The sequence below is a fragment of the Hesperophylax consimilis genome, chromosome 6 (genome assembly GCF_061612785.1).
Source record: "Hesperophylax consimilis isolate HC1 chromosome 6, BYU_Hcon_1.0, whole genome shotgun sequence".
Taxonomy (NCBI): domain Eukaryota; kingdom Metazoa; phylum Arthropoda; class Insecta; order Trichoptera; family Limnephilidae; genus Hesperophylax; species Hesperophylax consimilis.
The window spans coordinates 19,584,457-19,602,221 of record NC_142841.1 but is presented as its reverse complement, the minus strand read 5'-3'; the positions used below and the strand labels follow the sequence as shown (position 1 = coordinate 19,602,221).

Sequence of the window (17,765 nt, the reverse complement as noted above, 5' to 3'; positions counted from 1 at the left end):
TATTAATAAAATGGTGCCACAAAGTGAATTTGCAAAATTTGAAGAATTAATAAAATTCATAATAGAGGTGTTTTACAGATTTTTTCAAGCATGTACTTGTGAACAAACCTATTTCAAAATGTTAGAATCATAATTAGAGGATTGAATAAAATATTTTTTCGGTTTTTAACAAAAAAAAACTCGGTACATCTATCAGTTAAAATATACAGATAAATAAATTATTCATAAAAAATTGCTAATTTAATAAGAATCTCTTAAAATTTTTCGTAATCAAAAATGATTCCGGCTATAACAACATCAACATCATTAGTACACCTTGTACATCCAAAAGCCACGAGCCACCACTTTTCCTAACCTAACCTTACTTTATCTTTTTGAAATGATTTCTGGTACTACCTACCTGCGAGTTTATTTAATCATTATATCCAGAACTTCTAAACAGTTAGTTTTAATTTGTGCTTTGAAAGCAAAGCAAAGAAAACAAAGCCCTAAGCCAGTGGGATTATGAACATTGACTATACACCATTTGGGGAATGTTGTGGCTGAAAGGAATAATAATAATAATAATATTTTTTTATTAATTTCTTACACAATTACAAATTAGGATTTAATACATATAAGAAATTAGGTTATATAAATTTTACAAAAGATTGTTTTAAGTATTTATACATAGAAAAAGAAATTTCAAGAAATGTGGAATTTCCAAAAAAAAAAAAATTCAGGCAGTGGTGAAAGATCTCGTCAATGTGGAGAGACTCTTTCAAGAATCAGAAGAATTTCCCTTCTGAATCTCTCCTCACTGACGCGAAATATATCAATCTCGGAGGAGATTTGGTTCAGGAGCAATATACTTCTCCCTACCGGGAGAACCATTGGCAGGTTAGGTTGAATGGTTTGAGATAGGAAGGAGAAGTTAAAGAGGAAGGTTTGTGAATTAACTGGCTGTTCAGATCTGTTCATTTCAGCAACTTTTCGAATCTGCATGGTGATTTTTACCAGGACAATACTGATACTCTCTTTTACTCGGTTTATATTTTTCTCACTCATAAATATTTGTTACATTTGTGTTCACAGGAAAAGACAATTTATTAGCATTTACACAATATGCGTGACCCTGTGAACTTGATTACATATTCGCAATCTTGTTTTCTTTTTCTTATTTTCCTTTTTATTTGTGCAAAAAAAAAACAATATTCTTAAAAACTGATACCATGAGAGTATCATCATAATATTATTATTATTGTTCATAAGATATATTTGCATGACTATTGAAGTAGGTGTGAGTACCGCCGCTGTCCCGGGAACCATTTATTGGTTAACCAACACCTCTGCCATCCATATGTCACCCGCAGTATTTTTTTTACGTTTGGTGACTTAGCAAGGATGCCCGGGTTCACGAGGTGAGGTTGAACCTGGTCTTAGCGGCGTACACGTCTGCCCAACAACTTCGTGCCCGATTTGACCTCTCCAGCTGAACTCCCTCGACGCATTGCCTTGCATCGCAGTAGGAGGGATGTATTCATACGCCCGTCACTCCTGGACACCCAAACATTACAGAGACAATGAGGGAAATTATTTAGCAAGCCAGAAGTCGCGGGTTCAAATCCCGGCGTGCGCAAATAAATTTTATTGATTAATTTGTGTTATTTCACAATTATTAATAATTAACTCATTAAAAATAATATGTATAGCATATTTGCTGCACGTCCCGGAGTGGAAGATACTCCCCTGCCCTGCTGTAACAACCATTCAGAATTGAAACAATGCTTGAAGTGGCTTTGGCCGTGTTTGGTGATCGGATCAGAATAGACAGGTACTTCCCCACCTCTTCCCATCTCCTTCCCCTCCCCATTACCTTTGGCCTCACAGCATACACAAATTGGGGATGCTATAGTCTCACTGGCTCCAGACGGTTAGGAGCAGTTTGAATTTGAGTAGCAAAGTGGTTAATAATTATAAGCAATAATTAGTTGCCTGAAATATCAATACAAATTGAAAATATCTCCCGAGTAAAAATAAATGCCGCCAACGAGAATCGAACCCGTACCTTATGATGTCCGGTCAGGTGCTCTGAACCACTGAGCTATGTCGACTTGTCCAACCGGCAAATAATTCAATATGTACTAGTACCTCAATCAACAATTACTGCTTATTATATTTTGCTAAGCTTAAAACCTTGTCTTATAAACATTAGTTTATCAATAAAAAATAAAAATTATAATAAGGAAAGTGGTTGGTTAGTTAAGGCGATGCACTACGTCGTGTAATATTTTAAATTGAGCCGCTATCAATAACAACCATTACGTAGATGGCGATAAGGTTTAATAATTTGTGCAAGAAAAAAACATGGCCAAAAAGTGCCTTTTATTTTATTTTGTGGATGTTCAGGCATAAATATTTAATTTTTTTCGATCATTTTATAAATAACTTAATTTGCCACATTATACAATAAAATCATAACCGAAAATGGGTTCGTAAGAAGGAGATTTTGAACTTTAAAGCGGTTTTCATAGACCTTTACATTATTTTTTTCTGGGCTTATAAAAAGACTTATCTAAAAAATACTCGATTATTTCAAAGGCCAAGATGTATTCTACTCGCAGTATTTAATTAAAGCATCTGAAACATTTCTAGGCGACCAAATTTTCAAACCAAAAACACATGATTTTGCATTCCTACGTATGGCATCGCCTTCAGTTATTTTCATTGAAGGACTACTTACTTTGCTAATGTTTAGTATTATCCTGGTTTCATCATTATCTCGACGAACCTATACTATCTGTATTGTACAATCAGGTTGTTCTTTCAAAGCAAACCTCAGCGTTGTGTAAAATAATACAATATATTAACTTATTGTGTACTGGGCAGAGCACCAGAGACCAGAGACTATTCCAATTGCTTTTTATTACGAATTTTTTGAAGGCGTGACGATTACTCTTTCAACATGGCGTCGAAATTTAAACTCTGTATTGAATTGCCGGCAGCATTTATGGTCAGATTTTGAGTGGATCCAGAAGCAAGTGGGGCAAGAAGTAAAAAGTCGCCAATTAAGCATAATGATGCTCGTGATAGTCAGGTTAAGTGCTAGTCCTTATGTGTACGTGAGTCTGTTTTATCGGCGGGTTTTTAGACTCTTTGGAGACGGGCAGCAAGAATTCGACGGTGTAACGGCACCGAATCTTCGCGTCGTTTGGCCGCCAGTACAAGGCCGAGTGAAGCCGAAATGCGCTGCGACCTTGATGTAACGCCAGTGCGTTCTGGGGGACATTTTAATGAGAATCAACTATGTAGATGGTTATAAAATGTTAAAAAAATATCCTTTAAAACTGAAGCAAAGTTACTAGGAACGAACACAGAATGCATGTCGATGATAAAATGATCAAGTACACGGAGAATATATTGTTTTTTTTTTTTTTTCTTATTATTTCTGGCTTTCACCCTTCAAGGGTGTTCTTGGCCATCATTTAAAATTATTGAGAAATGAAAGGTGAATTTAAATATTAATTTTATTTAAATAGGCAAATTTCAAAATTATAATGAAAATTGGAGTCGAGTTCAGACTTAGAAGAGATGAGATGTTGAATGGAGGGGAGGCAATTTTAGATAAGGCTTGATAGAAGAGAGGATATTTGTTTAGAGTGGGACAACCAAAAAATATGTGATCTAAAGTTCCCACTTCTAGACCACAGAATGTACAATCTGGGGAGTCAACAACGTGAATTTTAAAAAGATGGGAAGGAACGGAACAATGTCCGATCCTCATTCGAATGAGTGAAGAAATTTATTTTTTGGATAAATGAGGGAATTGCTGAAACCACGGTTTTGATGGAATAGTCCTTTGTATTGAGGCATAGCAAGCTCCCTTGGATTGACTAGCAATGTGCCAATACTCCGACCAAACATTGCGGGATCTTTAATTGTTAATTTATTAAATATCTGGTCAAATTATTCGTTTTCCTGTTAAAAACGGTACTGGAGGCCTATTACGAATGATATGACACATTTCAAACAAACTATAATCAGTAAAGCATGTTATGAGGAAGCCGGAAAACGTGTTCTTTCAACACGCGCAGAGTAAAGCCGAACGTGATCCGATACATCATGAACGCAGGTTTCGGCTGAGCCGAAGTTTCAGCTATACTCGAAACCGAAATCGTGGCCGAAACTCGATTATTGGCCGAAACCGAAACCTAAACTTCATCGACACTAGCGCCTATTAAATACTATGTACACATTTCAAACGCTTTTATTCCAGTATCCAAGCTGTACAGAAGAATATTGAAAACATAAAAACGAACAATTCTGGTTCTTAAATTCAGACTTGGGTCAAGGTTACAGGAGATTTTTTTCATCTTATTGAAAAACCTCGCTGTACGCTAGCGGGTTCCATGGGATATTAACGAGAATCATCATCTACTGGATGGTTGTAAAACTATATTTGAAATTATAAGCATTCAAATGTTTCAAGGCGCGGAGTAACTAGGAACGCAGAATATCTACTTGTTGGTAGTTATCATGTGCCAATTCCGCATCTCTATGTATGAAGTTATTTGTAGCAACTATGTATCATATATACATATCGCGTTTTATGAAGTGTGTACAGTTCGGCGCCAGTGAGGCAGTTGGTGGCATTTGATTTTCAAAAGCAGGAATCACTATACCTAGCCCTGGATAGTACAATATAAGATAAGTCCTAACTGTAGGAGCAAGTGAAATTATGGTAGCCAATATTTGTAACGTAAGGCTAATATGGACGGAGATCGGAAAATATATATTTAAATCAAAGCTCGTCACTGCAATTGCAAGTCATTTAAATAAATACTGTGAAGAATGTTCTCCTCACTGGGGAGATAGTATCTTCCACTAAAAATGATCAGCTTAACTCGTATACAATTTACGAGTATTAGTATCTAAAGATTTGAACTAGCGACCTCTGAGTGAAAGTTATCTAAAATCTAGCTAAATAACAGTAGACTTTTAACAGGATAGCGGAGTAAAGTAGTCCCGAAAGACAGTTCCATGTTAACTCAACACAGTGACTATTCAACACACCTTTAAAAAGTGATATAAAGTCATTAAAAACGATGAAGATTTTTTTTCTAACCTACTTAACCCAGTTAATAAAGTTTTTGTTTCATCACTTTCCATGACTTTTAAAGATGTGATGAATTATCATTTTGATGATTTATCCGGTCACCGGGTAGGAGTGTTGTTTTATAGTTATGTTCCACACATTGCCGCTGTTTCATAAGGTAAGAATGTTGTTTTATAGTTAAGTTCCACAGATTGCCGCTGTGGCATAAGGTAAGAATGTTGTTTTATAGTTAAGTTCCACACATTGCCGTTGTGGCATAAGGTAGGAATGTTGCTTTATAGTTAAGTTCCACACATTGCCGTTGTGGCATAAGGTAAGAATGTTGCTTTATCTTTAAGTTCCACACATTGCCGTTGTGGCATAAGGCAAGAATGTTGCTTTATAGTTAAGTTCCACACATTGCCGTTGTGGCATAAGGTAGGAATGTTGCTTTATAGTTAAGTTCCACACATTGCCGTTGTGGCATAAGGTAAGAATGTTGCTTTATAGTTACGTTCCACACATTGCTTTTGTTTCATATAAGGTAGGAATGATGCTTTTGCTATTGCATCATAGATATGTGAGTAAATGAGAGTGTTCCAGGTATCATTTAGTTATTGGAATTCAATTTGGAAAGCATGGGGCATGAGCTCAACAGGGCGCAGCATCGCCTGGGGAGTCGTATGATTAGGAATCCAAGGCTCTCGGCGCTTCTCCTCGGTGGCTACCGCAACCCGGCACGTGTTTGCCCGCCCTACCTAACTTGGACTATTATCGATTGGCCAAAATCGGGAACAAGGGAGATTTCAAATAATAGTTCAAATGTATTTTGGTCGTTTCAAATAATTAACTGTTGTGTGATTTGCAATACATTGTACTATTACTATTACATAATGATTTATAGTCTAAGTATACTTGTACTATATTATTGTTTCGCCGAAATCAGGGGACGAGGGAGTTTTTAATTCCTTATAACAGTTACACGGCATTTTGGTAATTAGGTATACAAATAACACGAAATATACTACTACGATGACTTATTTATGGTTTTTATACTGATTAGGTACCGCGATTTATTTGTGTATCGTATTTTCAAACAGGAAAATGATTACTTACAAAATGGTACTACTTATTCTTGATCGGTCTAAGCGGGTGAACGCACTGCTATTAAACGCAGCGGTTTTGGAATAACTGAAAACGCCAAGCCGCATACAACCTGGCGTTTTTACTAAATTCTTTTTCAGTACCATCATGATATTGAATTTCAGTACCACCATAATACAGGGTTTTCCAATAAGAGGTGTTATTTTGAATAGCCCGCTATTTCGGTAGATGTTACTTTTGAAGCTGTCATTTTTTGACATTTGACAAGTAGAAACCACGCAATTAATAAAAATGGAACGATACACGCTTCAACAACGCATTGAAATTATTAAAATTCACTTGAGTGAAACAAATGCAAATCATCTTGAGTGATGAGGACAATTTCCACCTCGGTGGCTTCATCAACAAGCAAAATTGTCCCATCTGGGGCTCGGAAAACCCAAGAGTTATTGTTGAAAAGCCTCTCCATCCTTAACGTGTGACTGTTTGGTGCGGTTGATGGTCCGGCGGAGATATTGGACCTTACTTTTTCGAAAATGAGGCTGGAGCAACAGTTACGGTGAATGGATTGCGCTACCGAGAGATGATTAATGATTTTTTTATGGGCGGAATTGGATGTTATTGATCTGGACAACTTTTACTTTCAACAAGACGGCGCTTCGTGCCACACAAGCAACGAAACCATTGATCTTTTACGATTGAATATCAAAATAACACCTCTTATTGGAAAAACCCTGTATATAATTGAGTAAAAACGCCAGCCGCGGGGCTGGTTTGAACGCAGTTTGACTTTTTCAGCTATTCCAAAATCTTTGCGGATAATCGCAGTAGTGGCTAAGCCTTAATTCATAAAAATGTGCGTTATTTTGGTTACCTTAAGTCTCTAACAATTAATTATCATTCGTCAGATTGTGAACAGTATATATAACTACAATGTGTTGTTTATTGCGTTCTTGAAACAGGAAAGTAATTACAATTATTTGTAATATTATAATTATTAATGAGCCTTTATTTCCCAATGATAATAACACAGTTTTTGGTCGTTTCAAACAATTATTTATTGTAGGCATCAACCAAGTAAGTCATTTCGATGGTTGTAGGATAGTAGTATTATAAAATTTATTGCAAGCACCCAATTAACACTCCTAAAGTCGATAGAAATTATCATTACGCTCTGAGAAAGATTGGAATATTAGAGCGGAAAATGTGTACAATACTAAATTTGTATTAGTCATGTCGCTAGTGGGAAAGTTCTGAAGATGTGTATGCGTGTAGGGGTAAGCACCCAGTGAGGCTCACATTACCAAATAATGTTATAAAAAAATAGTATTGCTTTCTTAAACCAAATTAAGCCAGTGAATGTAGCAAAACTAGATTTATCTATAAGCGTGGGGAAAATAACCACTTGAGCCGATTCCATATGGCTAATATTCGCTTGTCTTCCGTATCGCACTTGCGATTGTGTGCTTCTTGGATTTCAACTCTGTTAGGAGAACATAATGCATAAGAGTGTGTACGTATTATAGCCAAACCACGTGTTGAATGTCCCTGACAGCGAGCGTTAGCGGGAGGGAAAAGGGGCGTGAGAAGGGGAGGGGAAGGGGGGACGCGGAAGAGCCTTGACAGCAAATTTTGTAGGCTTCTATCCGAGAGGTGAACAATGATACAAACTACAAAACGATCACAAATCCTCAACTCGATGCTCCAAAAACAAATTAAAATAAGGAACGTAAACCAGATTATCACCCGAATCAAGTGTATGGTCTTGTAATAAAAAAATTGAATTGAGAAAAATTTGAAAACGCTCAAAGGCAGACAACTCTGTGATCTTGATTGGTTTTTGGTCTTGTAAAAAAAAAGAGCGTGGATCATTAGTGCGGAGAGGAATCGTCGTAGTTCGACCGAGCTGAAGAGAAGAACACCGGCTGGCTCGCTGGGTGATAACAGTAGTAGATAGTTCACTGAGGCTACCGCTAATAAAGGTGTGCTCGGTGGTATAACAGCGGAATAGCAAACAATTTCAAATAAGTCTGAAAAAGATTGAGTAGCGACTGTTTTGTTCAATTATAAAATAAACCTTTTGAAAAGTAATATTATATTTAGAACACGTTCAATTTCTATGGTTTGAGTTTGTTTGAATCATTTGTAGTTTCATATTGGTTTTTTTACAACTGATTGTGTTTAATCAAAAAAAAAATAAGCGTAACAGCAAAACATTACATGCTATGGTTTTAAGACATGTTGTTTATTTTCTATTTTTATCGATGTGTTTATACATGACTATTTGCAGGAATCAAAAATCATCAACATTCCCTAGCAGATAAATCACATTTTTAAGATAAGGTTGGTGAATTTACTGACTATGACCGAACATTTTTAAATGACAATTTTGAATGGTAAGGTCATCAAGTACCTATATAAAATATATATTCGTCGTAGTTTATGGATATTTTCTATTAAATAATGTTCTTTCATCATGGAATACATTGGGTACATTGATATAAACAACTAGGTATGACCTAATGGTAACAACGAAGGAACATTCAACACATTATAGGTACTCGTATTTGCAAGAGATATATTTAGTAATTTATTATGTAAGTATCGTCGAGGTATGATCAAAATTTATATCGAACGGTATGTTTTGGAAGATACTTTGAGAAATACCAAAACAGAATAAAACCTTGCTTGAAGTAGCTTAAGCTGTATTTAGCGACCAGATCCTGACGATGTCATCAATAATTGGACCTCCGAACAGTTTCGATTCTTGCACATTCTCGTAAGAGAATCTTAAATTCTATTTAACATAATCATTTACTTATTGTGTTTCATGAAAACTCTAGGAGATCCGAAGAAAATTTGATTTTAAAGCAATTGTCTCGCTGCCTTCAATATACACCAAAAACAAATCTGTAGAATCTGTAATGCAATCTGATTATTTTGGTTTTAATCTCACAAATTATGATAAATATGTGATATTATTACAAAACTTACAAGTCATCCAAATCAAATCATTGTGATATCAGCGATAAAATAATCGCAAATGAGCATGATCCATGATCCCACGTACACATATACACTGTGCAAATCTCACAATATTATTGTGCGCATATTAATATTAGTCGGGTGTTGTAACACGTGACTTGGGGTGCTTTTTGGACGGAGTTTTAAAATGATTGACCTCTGAAATTGTTACGAGTATGTTTTGAACATAATATATTTGCAATCATTCATGCGGCATTGAATTCCTTTTTTATCAGGTTATGAGCTAAAACTGGTTGACTCCTATCATAGACAGAAACCAATTCTATGATCTGAGGGTTTTGTTTGTATTTACATTGAACATTTATTCTCTAACGATACTACTCTGTTTTTTATTCTTATTTATAAATATGTTCATACTTGAATTTCTATATGTAAATATTATAGTTACTATGGGATGTGTGGGATTGCATTTACCTCCCCGCATTCTGGTAAAAGGCGCATTATTATTATTATTAAAACTATATCTTACTATAAATATGTATTCTTCGTATCAACTTTCAGTATTTTTTTCCGTAGTAATTGAACGCTTACTTCGGAAAAAAGACTGTTTGAAAGGGAGATATGTAAATACCAATGTTAGAGGGAGCGCACTAATATTAAAAAAACGACAATAATTAGGCGAAAATGGTAAAAATATTTAATAAAACACGACTCGTTTACAAAAGAGCAAAAATCTATAGACAAATGCTTTAGTTGCATTTAAAGATACACTGTGAATTTTGTCATGCCTTTAACATATTAAATAACAGAACAAAAATTGTTTTTAATAATTTTCGGAGCTTTGCGATTTATTAACAAATGTATACATATTATCTTACCGACATTATAATACACGTGTACAAGCTGTTGAAAGAATACAAAACAAAATCTTACGTTTTACAAATTTTAAAATGTTTATTCCAGCAATTAAGTTGAACTAGAACACTCTGTTGAATTATATGAATATGCTCAAATTGTCAGACAGAAGAATTTTCACTGAGTTGGTATTTCTATATAAAATTCTAAATGATTTAGTTGATAGTCTTGTATTGCTAGAATTGATAAGCTTCCGGATTCCACAACGTAATACTAGAAGTCAGGATTTATTTCAGTGCAGAAATTCTGGGACTAAGTACCATGTATGCTTAAAATAATAACGGAGGGAAACAATTATATCAAGTCAGTGGACATGATGAATTTATCTCTAACTATAAAATGTTGTTAATAAAGCAATTCCGTTATGTACAATAAATAATAATATTTATATGTAAAAGCCCCGAAAAATTGCGTTAATTAATAAATAAATAACTTTTTTTTTAAACTTAAAAGCTTAGAGTTAACAAGAAACTTGTATAAATCGGTAGAAATTGGGTATGCGGGGGGCTTAACAATCTATTTTCCATGAGTCACAGTTCGTCATAAGCGATTAATGTAATGATGCATGTTAAATTACATACCAGTCGGGACTTCTGGGAGTACCTGGGATAATCCCGGTCAAAACGGGACAAAAGGTAGACCTAATTAATTAACTCGTTCAAATATTTCATTTATAAGGTTGGAATGTCTGAAATCTTTCAAGATTCAAAAGCTAGTAAAAGGTGACTTAGGGTATTGTCGTGTAAGTTGATTTCTTGACTTGATTGTTATGATATTCTATACTAATTATCTGTATCACTTTTCCACAGCCGTTGATAAATACTCCTGAACTGTTTTGGCAAGTAACTGGATGCAAAAGTAAACATTTGAATACTCCAAGCGATGATCCATTTAAACATTATATCGTGTGCTTGTAGTGATGATGGTATATAGAAGACAGGTCTAGAAACAAGAAATAAATGTTGAAGCTAATGAAGTAATTCACAGTCAATGCCAATGGCTACGAACTGGGCAAAAATATATAATATTACCATATTATGTGACGTGACCGTTGCACGAGTTTGTAAGATTCTTTAACTTTGTGTCTACAGTCTACACTGTCTACAGCCTACAGTCGATAATACATAATAATATGCGAATGAAACGTTATTAAAATATTCCACATACAGAAGCATTGAAGACGTAGAGAAAGATAAATTATTATTAATTCTGATCACGACAATCTACAAATGAATACCAAATAGTTCATTTTGATATTTAAAACATGATACAGAGATCATTAAAAATATGTTTAAAAACAATATCATATAAATTAATGTCATAATGAAGCGAGTAGCTCTTATAAGATAATTATAATAACAATAAAATTGTTGTAGATAGGTATTAAAATCACATTGATACTATGTGAGGGGGTGTATTGTGAAATATTTACCAACAATTACCAACGAAGCAGAAACGAAAAAGGTTAATATTTTAAAATCATAAAAGATCCCAAACAGAATTTCGCGAGACTCGGCAGAGAAAGAAGTAGGAATGTAAGGCTCACGTGTATGGAAGCTTGCCAGAAGGAAAGTTAAAAGCGAACGAGAGGAGTTATCACTGTGTACATTTGTAAACTGATAGAGACATAGTATAAATATTATAAGCATTGACTGGTGTTGGTGAGAGCCGCGAATACTGACTAAACTGAGCGATGCTAATGTGAGGGAAGTCACGGCCAAAGCAAGAAGAACCACAAAATTGAGTATTTAGAAACAATGAACTTACGGCGTTTCTACGAGAATACATTAATGAACCTTAATTCCATTACCTTGATAACAGCATAAGAAAAATAAGCCTACATAATAAATTGTGTTATGAACGAAAAGTAACTGAAGCAGTGGCTATGGTCTGCAACTGTTGGCTCCGTTAGATCTTAACTTTCTGTGACATATAAATTAACGTTACATTGTGTCGTTTATGTGAGGTTGCAGAGCCATCAGCGGTATGCTTTTATTCAAACTATCAGTTAATTGAATCTTTTGTGATGTTTACCGAAATTTGTCATTTTTTCTACACTGTTTCTACAAATGTAGTCTGCGTAAAACATTTTTGGGAATTTTGCATAAATAATTTGTGACCGCCAATAAGAAAATTAGGTTAAATTATGGTAAACCTGTTTGCTGGAAACTTTGCAGTCATAAGTAAATGTCAGTTAGAACACCCGGCGTGTGATAGAGTGCTAAGTTTGAAAAAATAGACATTTTTGATGTTTTTAGTCCAAAACATAATTTATTTATTTTTTGAAAATTAGATTCTCTGTATGAAGTTTTCAGGAAATTTCAGTTAGGCTGTTCACTGCACCGAATTCCTGAAAATCTTATAATAAATGCTTTAAGTTTCACAAATCCTCACAAATAAGACGTTTTCAGTTATAACAACATCAATAATGACATTTTTGTAATATAATCAATCAATTCATACCAAACCTAGAGAATCACCACGCCTTTGCATTAAATAAAATTTAAAAAAATAAACGAAGAAACAACATATTACGTAAATTGGTTAAGAGTTTTTTTTGTGAAATGGTGTAAATTTAATGAGTTATTACAGGAAGTCAAAAGCAATTGTGATACTTGTTATTATTTAATTAAAAAATAAATATATTATTCAAATTTTTACGACCCGGCTAAATGTCATAATAACTTTTTTGTTGTTATTCAAGTGATATGACGACTTACAAATATGATTTGACGTTCGTCAAAATAGTGATTAAACGTTTAAGATTTTATTATTATGGTTGTAATGAAGTATGAAGTATTCCATGTCAAGGTAATCTCACTATCTCAGCTAGTAAAAAACAATACTCAGACGACAAAATAAAATTAACTGTTTCGAGACTTTTACAAAATTCTAACACGTGAAATTGAATCTTTGTTAAGTTTTATAGCACTTTTAACAACAAAACTTAACAGTACAAAACGAAAAGTAAGTAAGGTATCAACGATTCCACTTGTACAGGTACCCATCTTTTGATGTCATGGTATTTTTTTCAATTCGGCGAATCAGAAAAACATTTCAATATTCGGTAATTAAATTAACCAAAAATAAACGACATCCTAACTGGATTTATGGGGAATCCCAGTGAACAAAATAATAACCCAAAAGTAAACAAAATTTTATAGTAAGGCACGTGAGAGCGTGACGTATTTTGCGTCAGTTTTGTTTATGTTTTTAGACAGATCTGACCAGTAGTTTGTTGACTAATTTAAAAATAGTATTTTTACTACCCGGATTTGTCCGACATTTTGAATGAAAAAAAGTAAACAAACAACATGGCGTCATGTATTATTTTTGACAGTTGTTTAGCCTCATAAATAATGTCTGTGATGAGATAGCAAGCTAAAAATAAATGCGTTGAGCTAGAAATTGCATACACGAAAAGCTGTGGAAATTTCATGGCGCCAGAGCTAACTGTTTAAGAGTATTTCCTGCTTTTAATATCAAATAGATTTTGGATTTAAAAGTTAAGAATTGCCATAAACAGTTTTATAATAATGAAGTTATTTATAAATCTGTAGTTAATTTGAAAGCTGTATACGTAGGAAAACGTTGCAAATAATGGGTAGAACTGCAATAGTTACGTGGTTTATGTAGAACAAGTCGGGATGTCCGCTCAGTGGTGTGGTAATTCTAAGAATAAGTATAATAGCTACCACTGACTCATAACTTGGTCATGTATTAGTAGAATCAGGAAAAATATTACACAAATAACTAGTCTGTGTTTATCTAAATTTCCAGGTAAAGCTCAGCAGTACACAGCGCTTCCAAATTGTTTTGAAGCGCGGATCTTCAGAAACAAACATGCATGTTGTAAAAATTAAGTACACTACTTCAAAGATCATACGTTAATAACAACATCATTTTAATACTTTTTACACATTAAAATTTCCAAATATGTAGCTGTGTTTTCGATATAAAAAATATGATTATAAAATGGGCTAAATTATTCTATTTTGCAGAAATAGAATAATTTAGCAGGCATAAAATATTTTATTCTAAATGTTATCTAAAAGGGGAATGTAATTAAGTATTTTGTAACCATCTACGCATGATATTTCAGTACCTACATACAAAGTTTATGGGTTTCATGAAACGAATGAGAGAAAAATGAACTAGGTATTTTCATTTTAAAGCCTATTTTCTTGCTTTTGCTTTCCTTTGCTTGTGTAGTAGTGTACTGGGTGGATAAAAAGTAAAGATCATATGCAATTTTAAATTCAATTTTTATATTTTTAAACATATAATAATATTAATAAAAGTTCCTACGAACCCAGTATGTTTGGACATTTTCGGGTAACGTTGAAATTTTCGATAATTTGATGTGCACAAATACGTTTAAACGTGCCCCTTTTTGAATGATTTTCCTGCAATTATCACCACTTTAAAGATCCCTTTATAGTATTATTATAAATCTGAGACAATGTTCGAATCATTGGGGATACATTTAGACAAAATTATCACGCATTATATTTTTAGAGTTACTGTAGTAAATAAATCAAACTTGGAAATAATCTTGGGTGGGTATAGATTAACTTAATCGATGGTTCTTGATCATTCACTAAGTGATGCTTTTTTTTTTAAATCGTCGTTTATTAAGCATAAGCTATTTTTGCAAAGATAATAAATAATATCTGTGGTCTTGGGTCAAAATACGTTTCTCAATAGAACAGTTTTAAACTTAAAATTACTAAATTAGCACTCATCGACCACGGATATTATTAAACCAGAAAAAGAGGATGCGGGGGTTGGTTAAATCATTTGTTTTTACTGACGCAGTGAAATACTAACGGGCGATCTGGTCACTAAACAAAGTAAGCAACTTCAAGCATTTTTTGATTCTGAAGAATGAGGCACTGACAGCATTTTTCATTCCAGTTTCAGTGTAAGTATATCATTATATATTTGGAACATATCAGTTCAATAATAGTCCTACGCTTTTGCATGCACTATTGATACTTGTAATAAGTATTGACGATGCAGCTTTAATAGTTGAAAGATGTATTTACCCATGTTGGATAGCTGGTGGTTGGAGTTATTGTGGTTGTGTTCCTCGGGGGGGTCCACATAGTTGTCCGGTCTGGGCAGGGGCCATGTGTTGGAGCGCCCCCTCATCTGGGGCTCAAGCTCGCTGGACATCATGCTCCCATCACACCCCCCCGGGGGGGTCTGCCACGGGCTGTACCCGTCCATCTCACTCAGTCAGACCGCCAGGTACAAGGGACACGGCGAGCAGCAGGAGAACCGATACACACTGGTCTGATTCTATGTCCCAACTTCACAAGCTTACAATCCTGTCATCGTCCAGTTCGGAGTAACGTTTACACTTGGCCAGATTGGACGATCGCTTGGATTGTTGATACCGTCATTGAGAACGATACATAGAGTTTTTATTGAGTATATACACCTTAGGGGTCAATCGTCCGATAAATTACGCAAACGGGAGATATTATGCGGTCCCGGCGCACTCGGTCAAATTTGAAATTCAATTCGTAGCAGGCGCGATGACGGAGACAGATTCGGCGCGGAGAACAGATTGTTTTATCACAAATCACACACTGGTAGGTACTTCACGTACTTTTAAAGTTTTTAGTGCGGACTCTAAACGTAAACTAGAAACTACCGGGTAACCTTATCTGTTTAGTGGTTGCAGATTTCTGAAGGAACTGTTGGAGGGATTCCTCAGAAAGAGGAGCGACAAAGCACGGAACACTAGCACCAAGCGCAGAGGAGAGCGGGTCATGTGACAACACTAACTGACTAAACTGGTGGCTGGTGGCGGTTATCAAAGGTCGGTCCGTGTTTGCGTTGCGTCCCGCTCGGCGCCTCTCGCTCGCGCGAAGATTTTAAATTCGTGGCACCTCGTCCCCGCCTCTTTGGACAGCTCCACGCTAAATATATACGCCGGCGGCGCTGCGTAATTCCACCGCCGTGTGCCGTGTCTCCTTCCGCCACTCTTCACTCGCCACAGTCCACACGTGAAACTTCGCCAAACACTTTTCCAAATTGGATTCCACGAAGACTGCTTCGCTCTCGCGGCGAGTTTCCCGCCCAGAGAACTGCGCGAAAATTTTCAAAACTTTTCGAAAAGTCCATGCGAAAGTTGATAACACCGATAAGTAATTGGAACGTAGTGGAAATGGATTTGGGACTGGCCGACGGCACGAGACTGTCGCGAAATATTGCTATAAAACGTAAACAAACCACGCGGTTTTGATGTTGCTGCGTAATACACGACGACAACGTCTAGATGCGCCACGTCGCACGACCTTTCTGTGGACGATCGCGCTCGGACTGGAAGTGAGTGAAGTGGGAGCCGAGCGGCCGAGGGAGGTGGCGTGAGGAGAATTCAAAATATTATTTACCCGCTCATTCGTTCGAATTTGTTCGGCTCCACTCGGGTAACCTCGGCTGTCTCCGACGCGCATGCGCTCCTTGCTTGGTGGAGCCGAGTACGCGAAACTTTTAAACTGGTTTTCGCGATTTTCCACTTGGTAACTACAAAATAGAAATGTACGCTTTGCACACATAAATAATATCACACCAATATAATTCATCTCACATTAACGGGATATCTTTATTTTTTGTAGAATTACCATAGTGCAGATTCTAAACTCTGGAGCGTTCTGATGTATAATCAATTTCAGCCTTTAGAGCTCGGATATTTTTAAATGTTTGGTTTGGAAATTTCCCGCACTCTTTCAAAAAATTATTTCTCTGAATTTTAATATGGAGACATATAGAGTGCTCATAGTGCTAGAGAGCCATTAAATGCACCCACATTCGATCATTTGTCGCGTATTTTTAGGATTCATGAAAAACTTATTACAAAATCGTTTAATTTATGAAGCGTGAATTCTGCTTGTTATTTACTTTAAAATTGCCATTTGTGGTACCTACTTGAAGTAATATTAAATATTATGACTACTGTGTGTTGTCTATGGCCTAGTTGGTAAGCACTGCTATAAATTTAAATCCTAACATGCATTTTTTTAATATGTAAACACATGATCAATGTGTTTACAAATTACATGTTTTGTGAGAAAAAATATTTCTATAATTTCGGATGATGTAACAAATAATAAATAATAAGTCCATAACAAATAAGTCGGAAGAGATTCGAGACATCTTTTGTTGAGTATGAAACTACTGAGTTAGCTCTAACTTAAGGTGAAGCTTAATGCTAAATCACTATTTTGATTAATCTTTATAACGAATTGGTTTATATTGTGAATACCAAAAATCTGCTTTAGATAAATTGATGGTTTTCCTATCGTTTCTCTTGAGTAGAATACAAAAAAAAATAGTCACTAAAAATATAAATGTACAGTACTAAAATTTTTTTTTTCAATAGAAATGTATGAACGCCTAAAGGAAACAACTTTAAAAAATACAGTATTATAACTAAGATTATCTGTGACAGTTTCACTTGATTAACTTTTTTGCTTTCTTATAAAATTATCTACAAAATAAATAAAAACCAGTTTTGTGCTTTCTAGACTGCGTTTTCAGGCGATTTTAATGCCTATTACCTACAACATAAGGAATACCAAGAATTTACACATCTAATGCGCTGGAGCTTACAAAATATTTCAAATAATTATTCAAAAATATCTCGTCAAATTGCACACATTTTGAAGAGCGTGAG

General features: G+C 35.1%; 1 protein-coding gene across 3 annotated transcripts in view; it reads right to left on the bottom strand.

Moving 5' to 3' along the window:
- The window catches only part of foxo (forkhead box, sub-group O), a 243,483-nt gene extending 227,086 nt beyond the window's left edge, over positions 1–16,397 (bottom strand). For all 3 annotated transcript variants that reach the window (XM_089632435.1, XM_089632433.1, XM_089632434.1), the window contains exon 1: positions 15,127–16,397. In XM_089632435.1, coding sequence (XP_089488561.1) covers positions 15,127–15,310 — 184 coding nt within the window. In that variant the 5' untranslated portion in view covers positions 15,311–16,397. The remainder of the gene's footprint in view (positions 1–15,126) is intronic.
- Between the last annotated feature and the right edge of the window lie 1,368 nt (positions 16,398–17,765).